The 15820-nt window shown below is 32.3% G+C and overlaps 1 protein-coding gene across 1 annotated transcript; it reads right to left on the bottom strand.

The window, feature by feature from the left end:
- Window positions 1-1315: 1315 nt before the first annotated feature.
- RpL12 (ribosomal protein L12) lies at window positions 1316-14713 on the bottom strand. The gene is made up of 5 exons (XM_076461809.1): window positions 14524-14713; window positions 9461-9534; window positions 3316-3496; window positions 2484-2683; window positions 1316-1364 (listed from the first exon to the last, which is right to left on the bottom strand). Exons 1-5 carry the CDS (start codon window positions 14558-14560, stop codon window positions 1359-1361), a joined length of 498 nt encoding a protein of 165 aa, XP_076317924.1. The 5' UTR covers window positions 14561-14713; the 3' UTR covers window positions 1316-1358.
- Between the last annotated feature and the right edge of the window lie 1107 nt (window positions 14714-15820).

Raw genomic sequence — 15820 nt, forward strand, 5'->3', positions numbered from 1 at the left:
GAACTGCTTTCCAGTCTTGCTTTTCTAACTTAAAACATGGCTTTAATTTTTTGCACTATTTTCAAACTTTTAGGTGTTACACAGTTGTACCTCAAAATAAAAATAAAATCTGATTTCATCTAGTACTGTGGGAAGTTGTTTCACATATTTGTACAAACCTCTACAAGAGTATTAATTCCAGCTGTCTATCCCTGATGGTAACACGCTGGTACTCACTGGTAACCACCATCAATTCTTAGGCTAACCTTATAGTGCGATACGATCACTCTTATAACGCGCCTTTGATCTCAGTGTAGAGCGCCATTTTATTTTTCTTGAAATCAATTTCGCCTTTTAACATAAAGTCATTAAACATCCATCGATGAGCTGTTTATTTTCTATGATTTATCAGTTATCATGTAATCCCCTTTTATAATCAATAGCTTCTGATAATAATAATAAAATTAGCCCAGCAATTAAAGCAAGTAATTTATTAATATATAGGTTTAATGAACTTGAGTAGTGCACTGAAATTAGCCTCAACACTTTACAGTTCCGGCAAGCTTAAAGACGTTTATCACCCACCCATCTTGCTCCCATTAATACTTTCTAACAAAATATTTTTCTTACTCTTGGTTTACTTGTATAAAGCTGGAAACATATTTTTTATCAAGATTAGACATCCTAACAAAAGTAAACTTTCACAGCTTTCTAGTGGTGGAAATAAATCGTTTTATCGAATTTTTATAATTTTTTATTTCTAAAGAAACAAAAAAAAAAGAATAAATTTAAATACCTCCCTCTTTAACTTCATATTTCTTACTGATCTTTTGATTTTTTTCAACACAGCATCCTACAAATATTTTTATGTACTAACAAAGTAGTTTTGTGAACATTTTAAAAACTGCCATTTTTTAGATTGTAAGATTTTACGTCATTTCCCAAAATTTATAACCTGATACCACTACTTAAATTTTTTTTTATAGAAGTGAGATAACATTTTTACACATTCTCCAGTTTGGTTTTATACGTGGGTATCAATTTTACACAAGATTTAGTGTGAATCAATTTTTAAGATGGATAAAAATAATTAGGGCTGCCAAAACTGGTATAATTTCATTCACATATTATAGTGTTTGGAATACACACAAATAAAATTCTATCAGTGATATTTCACCAATAAAAGGCTGACTTGAATGACCACAAATCTTCATGCAAGACCAATGAAAGTAAAGACATTTTATATCGTAAGTGACCAGTAATCATTTGATATTATCTTTAAATTTAAAAAAAATAGAAATTGATTGAAACTTTCAGAAATAATGAACAACACAAGTTTTTCAAGTTAAACAAATCTTTATTTTCTTATTTCAGATAGTTCATTCCTGAAAGAAAGAAAAACATATTAGAATAAATACCAAATATCAAACAGAATGGTAAAAATTACATATTAAAAATAAACTTGTAAACTAGATGTGCTTCTGCAAGGTCCCCGAAAGTGTTCTGTTTCAAGATTAAATAAAACCAAAATTATCAGTAACAAATACTTTTATTTCTTACTTTTGAAGTTCATGTCATGCTGTGTTGTAGCCTACAAAGTGCATGATTCTTGTCATGACATGGACATTTCAGTGACATAATGACAGAACAAACCACAAGGTTAAGTATCTCCCAAAGTCAGTGCTTTCTAAAGTGGGTGTCACCAAGACTTGGGAAAATACCACAAAATGTTTTTAAGTTTTTATCTACAGTTTCATCAAATTTAAAGTATTTTTAAATGTGCTTCTCAACATAGCACAAAACAAAATAATCACCAATACAGCCTTGTGTAGTGACAGATAAAATGGGAAGCTCACCATGTCAGCTTAAACATCTCTGTGGTCTCAAATTATTTTTTGATACATACGTATGCACTGCCCCAACAAAAACGTTTGTGATGTTACAATTTCTACTAGCTGACTAATATACAACTGTATAGTGGGACAAGTGATTAAAACTGGTGACCTGTGCATGTGGCTAAAACTAATGTTATAAAACTAGCAAGTTGCTCGTTAAGTGTTGCACCAGAAGGCAAGAGAAGAAAAATTGCAAAGGAAGGTTTGCAAATTCATAGTGTTGAGTACATCAATATACCAATGATACACACACTTATCTTGGTTTCACACTGCTAGATTCTGAACACAGAATCTTTCTACAACTGCAGTTACTGACAAATATTGTTAACAGCAATGGTACCCAACTGATACAACAATGTATTCTAGCCTTTTATAAAAGAGAAGTATAACATTACATTTAAAAAGCTATACCACAGACCAGGTTGTTTTCTTTTGTGATGCTCTATGTAGACTTTGCTTTGATCAAGTTATTAACTATCAGTTTACCTGGAAATTTATAAAAATTGAAACTTTATTTTAAAAAAGTTTATTTTAATATGGTTATCTGCTGTCTAACCAGTTTTGTTTACTAGAAGTATTCATTGGCACAAACCATAGTAATATACTCACATCAGGAACTTCAAGTTCTCCCTCGTTTATTTTGTCAATGATATCATGAGGATTACTCCCATCTACAGTGCACCCAACCGACTGCGCTGTTCCAAGGATTTCTTTCACTGTCCCAACAAGGTAACGTGCCATTGAACGAGATCGCATTGTCCTAGCAATTTCAATAATTTCATCAAAGGATAGATTACCACTGTGCTTGACTGCAAAGAATAAAAAAATTCTTCCTATTACCACCAGGAGTGTGATTTTAGTTGTAGTGATGTAGCAATATTTCATTGGTAACATCTCTTTAAAAAAAACAAAAAACAAAAAAAAAACCTGTGTAAAATGTTACAATTTATTAAAGTATTGGGAACAAAAAGAGATACACAGTATTAACAACATAAAAAGTAATAAACTAACCTGTTGCTTAATAAATACAGACATGCTGTAATCATTTATAACTTACCAAAATATATTTCACAAAAGCACTTTATGACCAATGTAGATTAAAACAAAACCTAAGTTCTAACATATCTTCTTAATGTTTGCAATGGGGTGGGGTTAATATGATCCTGCTATACTTCTGAGCTCAAAAAAATATTGTACATTTTCCAGCAAGTTCCCCATCGCTACACAAAATAAGTGAATTTGAAACAAGAATGGAAGACCCTAATGTGTACACTCATTTTTTTACCACAAACTATTGTAACAAGAAAATTTAAACTTCTGATAAATGAATACATGTCACACAGTCAAAGTTTAAATTAGGTGAGAAGAAACCTTATTTTTTGCCTTGAAAAGGTTCAAATTCATGTCATACATTCAGGAAAAAATGAAACTCAAGACTTACCATGCTTAACTTTCTTACGATCACGAGGAGGTTCTTTTAAGGCCCTAATGATAAGGGAAGCAGCGCTAGGGACCACTTCTATTTGAGCCTGCCTGTTCTGAATAGTGAGTTTCACGGTTATTTTAAGTCCCTTCCAATCAGCTGTAGCTTTAGCTATATCATCACCAACCTTCTTTGGAGACTACATGAATAAAAATAGAAACCCATAAACAGTCACAAGAATCAAATCATACTTTCAGAATGAAAGTCAAATCAAATGAAGTCTGTCTGTCCTCACTATCTATAGTAATCAAATGAAGTCTGACATTAAAGCACAGTATAAGGTGAAGGAACTACTATAAAAAACAAAATTAAATTACAACAAAACACATACACATGTATAAATCCTACTAACTGACTGACTCATGAATTATAAGCAATATTTTTCTGGTTGTTACAGGGAGATATTACACCCAGCTAGTAACCACGAAGGTATCCACGTAATAATGTTATGATTTTTTATAATGTTGCACATGTTTACAAAATTTTGCAGGTAATTACTATATATTACAAGACTTGCACACAAAATGTCAGGTTTTTGAATTAAGTATTAACAAATTTCAATTATTTTCTCCTCCAAGTTTTCTCTTTCAGAATGTTAATTATGCAACAATTTTTATTTTAATATTAAAAACACTTATGCATGAGAATATTCTAAAACTTCACACATGAAATCTTTATAATGTCCAGATAATTATCAAATATTTTACAGAAAAACTGTTATTTTCACTATTAAATTAGAATCTCTGTATATTTGATAGATTTGATCACTCTTGTAACCACTACAAAAAATTGGGAAGTAAATATAAATTATAGATTTTCTTTCTAGAATGATTAAAAATTATAATTTGAAAGTTTGAAGGTTTAATCTGAATATCTTAAACAACAACTAAGATTATAAACATCTATTATTCTTATATTCTCTTTCAACTGTTGTCAGCTAAAAAATTATGACGTAGCACACACACTCATGTTACTGTATCCAAAAATATAAAATCAACCTTTAATTATTATAAAATGACCCGGATTGGTCGTGTTTTAATGGATTGGTATTTTGTAAAATAAAACCACAGTTATAGGGCATTATATTTATATATACATTATTAGTGTTTACAAATATTTTTAATTTATTTTTCCTTAAAACATAGAATCGTAAATACAGTAAATCAAAAATTTCTCTTCTAGTTCCAGCCCTTGTTACTCATATGCTACTTTTCATAGGTTGCTAGGATACCAGAATTCCAATATAATTTATCAAGTTCGGTAACAGCTGTATTTGGGTATATAAAAAAAAAAATGAACAAGTCAAAGACTCAACTTACCAGCCTGAAGACATATCTCAAAAGAAAGGTAACATCATATTAGGAAATGGTTGGTAAAACCACTTGCGAGACATTCAAATATAGAATTTAGTGCATATAAAGGATCATTTCCAAAAATCAAAGGAAGTGAGTGGACAACAGCATGTTTGATTCAGTATATTAGTGATATCACATCATATAGAAAAGGTAAGGTTCTTTTTATTTTATATTTTAGCTTTTAAACATTGGTAATTTGAGTTCCTAATTCATACAAAACTATAGGCTTAATACTCTCTAGGTGTTTGGGTATATAAATTTGTATACCCAAGAGGGTCAGGTACATTAGACCTCTTCCTCCTTCCTTGACATTGTTTGAGTGGACTTATTAATATATTTAAAGTATATACAGAGGGCCAGAGTGATAAGCATAACTCTAGCAGGCCCTTTTATGGACAATGTCCATGTATATTGTTTTCTCTTTTTTTTAAATAAGTCTAGAACGTAGATGGCCTGTTTTATTACTATTACTATTTTAAATGATTTTATCTTAATGATCTGATGTACAAATTTAACGGTGAGATGTGTTTAGGTCTCTCTTCATCATATATGCAATACCTGTCTAGTTCACATAACAACTCATTTGTTCTCCAAGTTTTATCGAAATATTTTATTGTACTATGTAGAAGTCTATCTGGTATTCTTCATGTATTTGAGTATTTGTACATGAACTTTGATGAAGTGATTTTAGGTATTCTATATATTATTGTAATTAATGTATTCTGTAATGTTTGAAGTTTGGTTTCCAATTATGTTTTACTTACGTTAATCCAGGCAGGAGCTGCATAGTCTACTACTGGTCTAGTATATGTTTTGTATATTTTAATGACGTTTTCTGGTGTTGTTCCATAATTTTTACCAATTAGACTCCTTGTATAGTTTATTCTTTGCCAAATTTTAGATTTTTTGTGTGTTATTTACATGTTTTGTCCAAGTAAGTTTTGAATCGAAAGTTAATCCTAAAAATTTTGCAGATGTAGCAGTCTGGAGAAGCTCTCTGTTCACGTAAATCTGGGGTTGTACTTTTTGATGTTTTGTTGATTTTGAAAATATCATTAATTGTGTTTTTGCTGTGTTTATTTTAATTCTATGTCTTTGGCAGTATTCACTTCTGTTAAGTTGTGGTTGTATGATAGTGGCTGAAATTTATGGTGTAGGGACACTTTTCCAAATTGCTACATCATCAGCAAACTGAGACGTGTATCCATGATTTGGGTCTTTTAGTGGCATATTACTTACATACATGATGAAGGACATAGGGCTAACCACCCCTCTTTGAGGGACACGAGCTTCGGTTTAATACTTTGACATCAAAAACAACTGATTTAATGCTGCACTGCATTAAATACAAGATCAATGTTTAGGTGGTTTTTTTAAATATTTAAATTAAGAAATCAGGTAATATATAATATAAGCATTTGAATTATAATCTACAATTTGATATCAGACCCACTGACAAATTCATAAAATAGTAATCTAACAAAATTTCGAATGCAAGTCAATAAAGGTGATGACAAGACCTTTCAACCATGATTTGTCGAGTAAGGGTTAATATGGTATCTCACACACACCCGTTTTATTTTTAAAATAAGTGAACAAGTGAATTAAAGGAAAGTCTCACGATCTATTTCAGTTTGGCTTCACAAGCAAGACTAATAAATCAGAAGACAATACTATGGAATCCCGAGTGAAAAAACCCAAGCTTGTTGACCCAAGCCCAAGTGTTAAAGCAAAAACTGTTACTGCCAGTACTGGCGCTAAGCCTACTCGTTGTTTCCAGGATGAATGGAATAGAAGCCGATCATGGCTGGAGTATAATAACGCTACCGAACTGATGTTTTGCTCAATTTGTCAGGAATATGACCAAAGTAGCAGAAGGCAGAAGAACACCTTCATAACAGGATCTTCCAACCTGAGAACAAGTACTGTTAAGGAGCATGAAAACAGTCACGCCCACAGTCTAAGTTGTCAAGCTAAGACAGCAAAAGAAACACCTGATTTAACTCCCATGATGAAAGAATTGAGCAAACTTAACCAGACTGAGAAAGATCATTTGCTTGTGCTGTTCAGGACTGCCCTTTATATGGCTTTGAATGCCAAACCATTCAGCAATTTTCAAGAGCTTCTGTTGCTGCAGGAGCATAACTTTGGTATGAACTTAACAGAACATTATGCCAATAACAAACAAGCAGTTATCTTTATAAAGTGTATTGCAGAAACAATTAGAATTAATGTTAGATCTCGTCTGCACATCTTATTATTCTTTGGCATTATGACTGACGGCTCAACAGACACTGCCAGCATTGAGCAGGAGATAGTCTAAGATACTTGGACAGTCACTGTTACCCAGTAATCCACTTCCTGTGTCTGCAGCCAGTTGAGAAGACTGATTCTGAACACTTGCTACAGGCACATAGTTCAGGTAATGGTTTCTTAATTACCTGGGATGAGAATTTTCTGGATTTATTCCAAATTCCTAATAAAGAAAAATTAAAATGAACAATTGATTTAAACCAAGAAGAACCATGTATTTACCACTGACAGAACTGAAGCTTAACCTAACACAACTAGCGTAATAAATAATGGAGCAATTGAATTTTCCAAAGTACAAATTTACATTTTGTTTTTTATTACAGAAAGTAACTAATATTGGGTACTATTTTTTGCACTTGCAGCATTGTCCATATATGGCAAGTTTCCCGACTGGCTTGAATCAATTGTATGCCTGACAGCTGATGGAGAAGCTGTCAATTTTGGCACAAATAAAAGGACTTGTCAACAGATTGAAGGCACAAAAACCTTATTTGATAGGGATCCACTGTGTTAGTCACAGATTGGAACTTGCAATTAAGAAGACCATCAAGAACATACCTTACCTTGATAGTATCCAAACCTTTTTAGAAAACCTATGGAAATTTTATAACAATTTGCCACAGAACTGGGCTGGCCTCAAGAAGCTGGTAAAGCCAACAAAATGGACAGGAACACAGTGGGTGGCCTACAAAGAGCACACTCTGGAGTCAGTTTCTCATAACTGGCCAGCTTTAGCAGAGCATTTGCATCAAGTAAAGCTGCATGACAAAGGGGAACATGGACAGAAAGCTGCAGGATTATACAGTACTTTGACAAGCCTTAAATTCATCCTGTACATGGACATACTCTTGGCAATTCTGCTATTGCGAACATTGTTTCTGACAAACTCGCTGTTTGCAAAGAGAAGCTGGGCAATTTGAATCATGTTGAGAGATCCCAGAAAATTGTTAAAGAGCTCACAACATGTGAACAAACTGACAAGTGGTTACTTAGAGAAAAGGTGATTGCTATTAGTGGTCAGACAAGGGCCAGAGGCTCAAAAAGTGCCACAAAAGAGACAGTTGCTCAATCTGTGGCTGAAGAAACTGCCATCTTTATAGGTAAAATTGTCACATATCTGAATGAGAGATTTGAAAAATTTGATAAGGATTTTATTAGTGCCTTTCAAATCTTTGAACCAGGCAAATGGCCTAAAAGCAAGGAAGCATTGTCATCTTATGGCTACAATGAGCTTCAGACACTATTGGACCACTTTGGTGCTCTGCTAGAAGCTATTGGTTTCAACATTGCAGCTGATATTTGCCAAGCTGACTTACACAAGACACACCTCAAAGCCACAAGATTTGCCAAATCAGATGAGTCCCTGGCTAGTAGTGGAAGTGGATTGTAGGCCCACATGTTAAGTCAAATTACTGTTGAAAACAGCAAACCTTTCCCTGGATCAACAATGTTGGCCTTGGTATGCCTCATGCAGGTGATTTCCATGTCATCTGCTGAACCAGAATGTGGATTTTCCCAGATGGCAGTTATTGAGGATGACTGGCAGTCCAAACTAATAAATGATTCTCTTAATGACAATAAAATTAGCTAAGAATAAGACCTGTGATCTTGCAAGCACAAAATTACTGTGCAAGTCTGTAGAATCCTGGTAGAAGGACAGTAAAAAAACCAGACGATACATGAGTCCACATGGAACTCGCACACGTAGAGACAATAGAGATACTGAGTCTACATCAGCTGATGTCTTAGTGCTGGATGACTAAATCTACCAGTTTGATTGATGTATCATTTTTAATGGATATAAGGCTAGTTGCTACTTGCTTTGAAATAATGTTTCAGTGCCATAAATAAAATGATTCTGTTTTATATAATAATTGTCTCTACTTGATTTCTTGTTTTTGGTAATGTCCGATGACAATTTTGAGGTGTCTTGCTAAAATTTCAAATGTCCGGCACGTTTCACTATCCAGCAGGACATGTGTCCTGCTGAAAATTTAGAATATTTCTACCCCTGATGTATATACAATAAAACATTGTATGTGTTATAGTAATTACTTATTGTAATTAGTAAAAATATCATAATGTTACATTACTGACTCTACCATAACCTCTCATACCTTCCCCTTCCAAAAGACCACTTTCTTTCTTTGGAGACACAATTCACACTTTGGGAAACATTAATATAGTGTTAATCTCTTTACTATTAACAGTTCTGTAGTTTTAATCTTTTGTTCACTATATTTCAATCTGATCTCACAATTCAAGTATTTTAAGTTCAACTTCAGTAACTAAGCATAAATGACCTCCAACACATCAAATATGGTGAGTTTCAACCAAATTATTTACATTTTGAGCTCTGGCTCCATTTCATCTTTGAACCTTGAAAGCTGTAAAAAAGTACCAGTCAAAGATTTGAAAAGAATAATTAAACTTACCAATCCGAGAGGACCAATTTTTGGGGCGAGAGATGATGTTGCTCCAACTTCACCACCAACTGCTCTCAGATAAACTGGAGGAAAAAAAAAGATCAGAGTTCACCGTGTGTTTTAACAGTTAAAACTAGTGTTCAATTTAACACATATAAAGAGAAAATACAAACAAAACATTCCAAATATTTTGTTTTATCATTTGTATTTCCAATATTTAATGTAATGTTTGTAACATAAGCAAAGTGCAAGCAATAAGAGAACATATAAGAAAAATGACCCATCGTAAAAAGAACAGCTAGGCTTTGGAACATGATTGTTACTGGAAATGGTTTTGAACAGCAAATCGTTTCTGACAGTTTAGTATAAAGCTAGAAATTCACATTAAATCCTATTTACACATGTGATGTTCCCCAACTCCCAGTTTAGAAGCTACCATTAGTCATTAAAACAACTGTCAGACCACACCTACAACTTGGGAAAAAACCTGCTTGGACTGGCTCATTATAGGAACATCCCTCCAATAATATTGGTTAACCAACCAAAAATATTCCCTTCATAGCTCCATTGAATGTATTTAGCTGGTTTTACTAAGTACAATATTGGTGTCTTAAATCTGGCAACTGTCGACTAAGAGATGGTTGAACACACTATCTTGAAGGTATTTCCATAAAGAGGAACTACTTAAGTATCATAGTTCGTGACTGGCAGTAATAAAGAATTCACCAGAGATTAGAAATGTTCCCTATGCTATACTCTCAATGATCCAAACTTTGGCACAAAGTTGATGCAAAGTCTAACTTCCAAAACAAAGACAGATGCAATGGTCAGACACACCATTACTGTTGTCACAATTAACTCAACCTGTCATTTTGCATTCTTTGTTCAGGCAATCAGCACTGGTCCAGTTAAACACTAATGTGACTGATAAGTAAAAACCAACCCCACTTATTAGGCTTAGATCACTCAAACTTCAGCATAACCTTTTCAATACCCAAAGAAACCCATCAACTGGTGTGCACTCTTTTGACCACATACCCCAACACTGATTTAGCAAAGCAGCAGCACACTTAATACATGCAACCACTTCATATAACCTTGCTCTAAGTACTTCATAAAAATTACCTCATACTGTCCATACAGATACATTTTGTTCAGGGAAATAATAATTCACTCGAAGTATTCTATATAACAGGTATTTTTCAAAGTCAGCATCAAATACCACTTTTGCTATCAATATATAAAATTAAAACCAAAAATAATTATCCCATGGAGTTTTTTTTCTTCATTTCACAAAATTCAGAGCTATAAAAATTTAAGTCGTATGTTCAGGCCCATGATAGTTAATATTCATCAGAACGTGTTTAACAGCTAGAAAACGGAAGTTAATTAGTTTTTAATTCATGCAAAAAAAAAGTGTCACCAGTATTAAACTTTTTTTACATTAAAATACAGCATCTTACCAATATTAGGCCTACTGCACTGGAAAAGTCCAAGGTTAAATATTTTGAAGATAGAGAGTCAGATTACCACAAGATCATGAATAAATTATGCAAAACAATCTTCCTCAACACAAAAATTAAGACATCAAGCATAACAGCAAGAATTACTACACTTCATCAAATACAATCTCTATTCTTCAATCATCTTTGCTTTCTTCATTCTTTATCTTCACACACACAACAATCTGTATGGGTCAGAGGTTACCAAATTTTTTCCACTGACAACTCCCTAACTTTAATTCACACTACACCCCTGTGGTCACATGCAATATTCTTTATTATTCTCTGATGAAACTTTTCCAACATCTCTAGCAACTTGCTACAACACACAGTTTACAAACCACTGGTTTATTTATACAATTATTTGTGAAACAAGCCATTGGTTAGCCAGTATAACAAAGAACTTATGAAATTAAATGAGTGACCAGCCTGAGAACACTGTCACTATAAACCACAGAACACTGCATCATTGAAGCTAAGTTTGGATATAGAATCTTCATTTAACCATTCTGAGACAATCTTGGTGTAATATATACAAGTTTGTACTCACATTAAGTATTTACACTAACTTTTGATACAATGTGTATCTTCACAATGCAAGTTTTTTGTACACACAAGTAAATCAAATTTTAATTATGTTTTTTTAAAGATTTGTCTGTGAAAATACTGAGTACATTTCATTACTAATCCAAGTACAGAGTGATTTTCATATTATGATTAAAAAAAAACTTTTGTCCCAAAAATCCTCAAATGTTGTTTGCATAATCCAAACCCTCCTTAATAAATTTCAAATGTTTGTTTTCAGTAATACTTTATACTCTGATATTTTTCTACTATAACTATGGGGGGTGTCACGTTACTACTAATACAACTTAAAAAACAAACAAACAAGGAAATATAAATTATGCTTTTTTTTTATTCTAGAATTATTACAAATTATACCACAAAAACAAGTGTTTAGTACAAGTAGCTTGAGTCTCATATCATTATATGTTTGTATGCATTTATTTTATTGTACTGAATTTCCAGTCATGCCTGGTTAAGAATACACAACTCGCATTATGTGGTGCATATGCACTCACGCTACCATATCCAATAAAACTGACCTTTTGTCTTTACAATGTGGCCTTGTCTTGCCTCTGTTTTAGTGGACTAGTATTTTGGAACAAACAGTCACATTTCAATTATTATATATGAATATGGATTATTGATATTTAGAAATAGGTTATTAAAATTATTTTTAATATATAGAACAATAAATAAGTAAACAATTATCTCTCCTAGCTATGACTTATGAAATTTGTTACTGTTGTACGAACACTTAAAAACCTTTTAAAATTTTGCATGAGGAGGAAATGAATTTTTTAGGTTTTCTATAATATACAGTTGAATAACAAAAAATTCATACATTATCAAATCAATACCACATAATTCCATTATAATTTATCAAGTTTAGTAACTAAGCTCTATTTAGGTCTAAAAAAAAACATGAAATTTCGAGCAGACTAAAGACACAACCTGCCTCCTTAATATCTTGGCTCAAAAGAAAGAAATGGCTGAGAAAACCAACAGAGGAACTTTCTAAACTGTCAACTGGTTATTCACATCACATATTGAAGTAACTGTATTTAAGAGACTGTTCCAACATTGGAAAAAGGTGAATGGGGCCCACTATGTGTGATTCAGTACACAAGTCATATCTCAAATAAAGAGATGAGATTTGTATTTTATATTCTATCTTGTCAATATTGGGAATTCCACAATTTGTACAGAACTTTAGGCTTAGTATTTTGACTACACAAACATCTGATTTGAACTACATTCAACATATCACATTATTGATAAATATTAGTCTTTAGGTGTTTTTATATTTTAGAAACTAACTAATGTATTATATTAATGTCTGAATTACAATCTACAATTTGATACTACACATATTGACATAAATTCATAAAATAATAGTTCAATAAAATTTTGAACGCAATATGACATGGCCTTTGACCCATCACAAGGTCAAGGTATTTCACACTTTTGCATGTACCACAATTAGCTCGTGGTCATACCCAACTACAATTGTTGAAACAGATTAAGTTTGTTTTCCAAATTAAAATATTTCAGTAACACCTAAAAAAAATGGAACAGTAAATACACTATTTGTGGGAGATACAAAACAATGATGAAAGATGTTTTAAACTTTTCTGCATTACCACTTGTACATCAATCATATTCTCTATAATCACCACTTAAAGAGCTACATGATGTTACAAGTCATGCCCACTACCACTTATATTTATTTAGTATTCTAAACTCATGTTCAATAGAAAGAAAAGTCCATTTTCTTTCTTTTAATGTTACACATTTATAAATCTTACTACTAAAATAACTTCATCTTTGTAAAACAATATATTTTACCTAAATTTTTTAAAGATTCAAATTAATATGCTTATTGGTTAAAAGTAATGCACAAATTAGAATCTCTGCCATACTATTCCACTCATAAGTTTTGTCAGCTGCTAGTAGCACTGAGCTTTTTCATATTTCAAAAATACTCAGACATGTTCAACAAAATTTTATTTTAAATCTTCATATCTGCTAGCTAAAATAATTAGAACATGCAGATATAATGAAATTAAATGTACAATTATCCTAAACCTACATTACTATATGGTCAGTTCTAAGTTTTACTATGAGCTATATAGGGTTCATTCAAAGTATGAAATAAATTTATTAGAGACTACTTATTTTAGAATGAACTAATTTCATAATTTAAATTATTTGAAATAATTATAGCTTCTTCCTCCATCAACTAAGCTAGTCAAACTAATGTTCATACCAGTCAGATTTTTACATAAAACTATAAATAAACAGAACTCATTTAATACCAGCCACTTTCATAATTTCAGATTGAAAGTTAATTTAACTTTTTTTTTTCCAGTGGAGAAACATGTCTTTACATAAAAATATTTTGTTGAAAATGTTCATGAGCACACTTTAAATTATGAGATGAGACAAATCAGTATTATTGGGAATCAACCATGTTGAATGGTAGGACAGAGAGTTAACTTTTCAGGTTACTCCGGGTGTAGTGACAGTAGCATTTCTACATGAAAAACTGTCTTATACTAGTCTTTAAAAAAAATATCCTAATACAAGCCATTCATTAAAACACTGATTGCATAGGATAAAATAGTAATCACTCTTTTTTGAAACGTAACTGAGTTATGATAATCTCAACATTTTTAAATTAAAGTTTCATATTTTGGCCTTCACTACGCTTGATGAAATCTTCCGAGTTAAGTGAAAACCAATATATATATGAGATGATCAGTACATATATAACATTGTACGGCAGTGTCACTGTAGTGTATTATCGATATTATTCTGCAAAACTATTTTTTAAGTTTTATGACCTTATGTATAAAATCAGGATATTCAAAGGAACATAAATTCTATACTTAAATTTTAACATAGGCCTAATTGTGCCATGCTTTCTAAATACGTGGCGCTGATACAGCTCCATATCAACCCATAGTAAAAACATTTAAATAAAATTCTAATTTCTAAACTTACCAATCTTAATTTCTGTGGGATCAAACTTTGGTGGCATCTTTTAACTTTAAATTTAAACGCTCTCGATATTTATTTTAGGTGTTGGTGTCGGATGAATCACGATTAGATACGACCGAAAAAGTTTCACCACACAACCAAATTCAACAACACACGAAAAAAGACCTAACGTGTTATCACGCTTAGAAACGATAATTTAGACATTTTGCACAGATGTCGCCCCAGTGCAATTGCCTGTTATATAATTTTAAAATGTATATAGAAAGAATTGTGTTTCCGATTTGATTTCTAACTAAGCACAAAACTACACAATGAGCGAGCTGTCCATGCTCTACCCACCACGGGTATCGAAAGCCGATTTCTAACAATGTAAGTCTCTTGGCTTCCATTACATGCTGCCTTCATATCATAATGCCTTAATATCAAATAAATCAACAATGTTAATTGGAACGTCGTATTTACATCAAATTAAAAATTAAAGTTTACACTAGTTTTTTAAAGTAAAAACAAATCGTAAACCAAGAAACTTAAGAGTCCACATTCTGAGTAAAATAACTGGATTCGCCAAGTACCATTCTACTTGAATAGCTATTGTTATAACAGAAGAACCCTATATAACATCTAATTTAAATTTTTGCTTTAACAGAATATATCTAAGGAAATTGTTTTAAATATTTTAATGTGGATGTTCGCTTGAATTTGCAATAAATAGTCATATAGGTTGAAAATATATTTTAAAATATACTAACGTCAGTAATGTCTGTTTTAGAAACCCCCAATCCAGAATAATGTAAACATATATACATAACAAGATTTGTAATTTTTTTTGTTTTGAATTTCGCACAAAGCTACTCGAGGGCTATCTGTGCTAGCCGTCCCTAATTTAGCAATGTAAGACTAGAGGAAAGGCAGCTAGTCATCACCACCCACCGCCAACTCTTGGGCTACTCTTTTACCAACGAATAGTGGGATTGACCGTCACATTATAACGCCCCCACGGCTGAAAGGGCAAACATGTTTGGCGCGACGGGGATGCGAACCCGCGCCCCTCAGATTACGAGTCGCACGCCTTAACACGCTTGGCCATGCCGGGCCCACATAACAAGAATAATACATCCCATCAAAGGCATTAACAAAAAATGTTAACTTTTGTTAAAATCGTTTTTCAAATCATAGTTAATATAAATTGTCAGAATTGTAATAAATGTTTTACCCAAGTAATTACTATAAAAGTGTTCCTAATACCGCTATATTTTGACATTAGGATATGTCTTTCCTTTACCAAAACTCTTCAATGGTT

The sequence above is a fragment of the Tachypleus tridentatus genome, chromosome 1, assembly GCF_004210375.1.
Source record: "Tachypleus tridentatus isolate NWPU-2018 chromosome 1, ASM421037v1, whole genome shotgun sequence".
Taxonomy (NCBI): domain Eukaryota; kingdom Metazoa; phylum Arthropoda; class Merostomata; order Xiphosura; family Limulidae; genus Tachypleus; species Tachypleus tridentatus.

Excerpts from the sequence above, each read along its gene's own strand:
- RpL12 (XM_076461809.1), bottom strand. The coding sequence starts at position 14,560 with ATGCCACCAAAGTTTGATCCCACAGAAATTAAGATTG. Across the intron at positions 9,535-14,523 it reads TCCCACAGAAATTAAGATTG|TTTATCTGAGAGCAGTTGGT; the intron begins GTAAGTTTAGAA and ends TTTTTCCTCCAG. Across the intron at positions 2,684-3,315 it reads TCGTAAGAAAGTTAAGCATG|TCAAGCACAGTGGTAATCTA; the intron begins GTAAGTCTTGAG and ends TATTCTTTGCAG.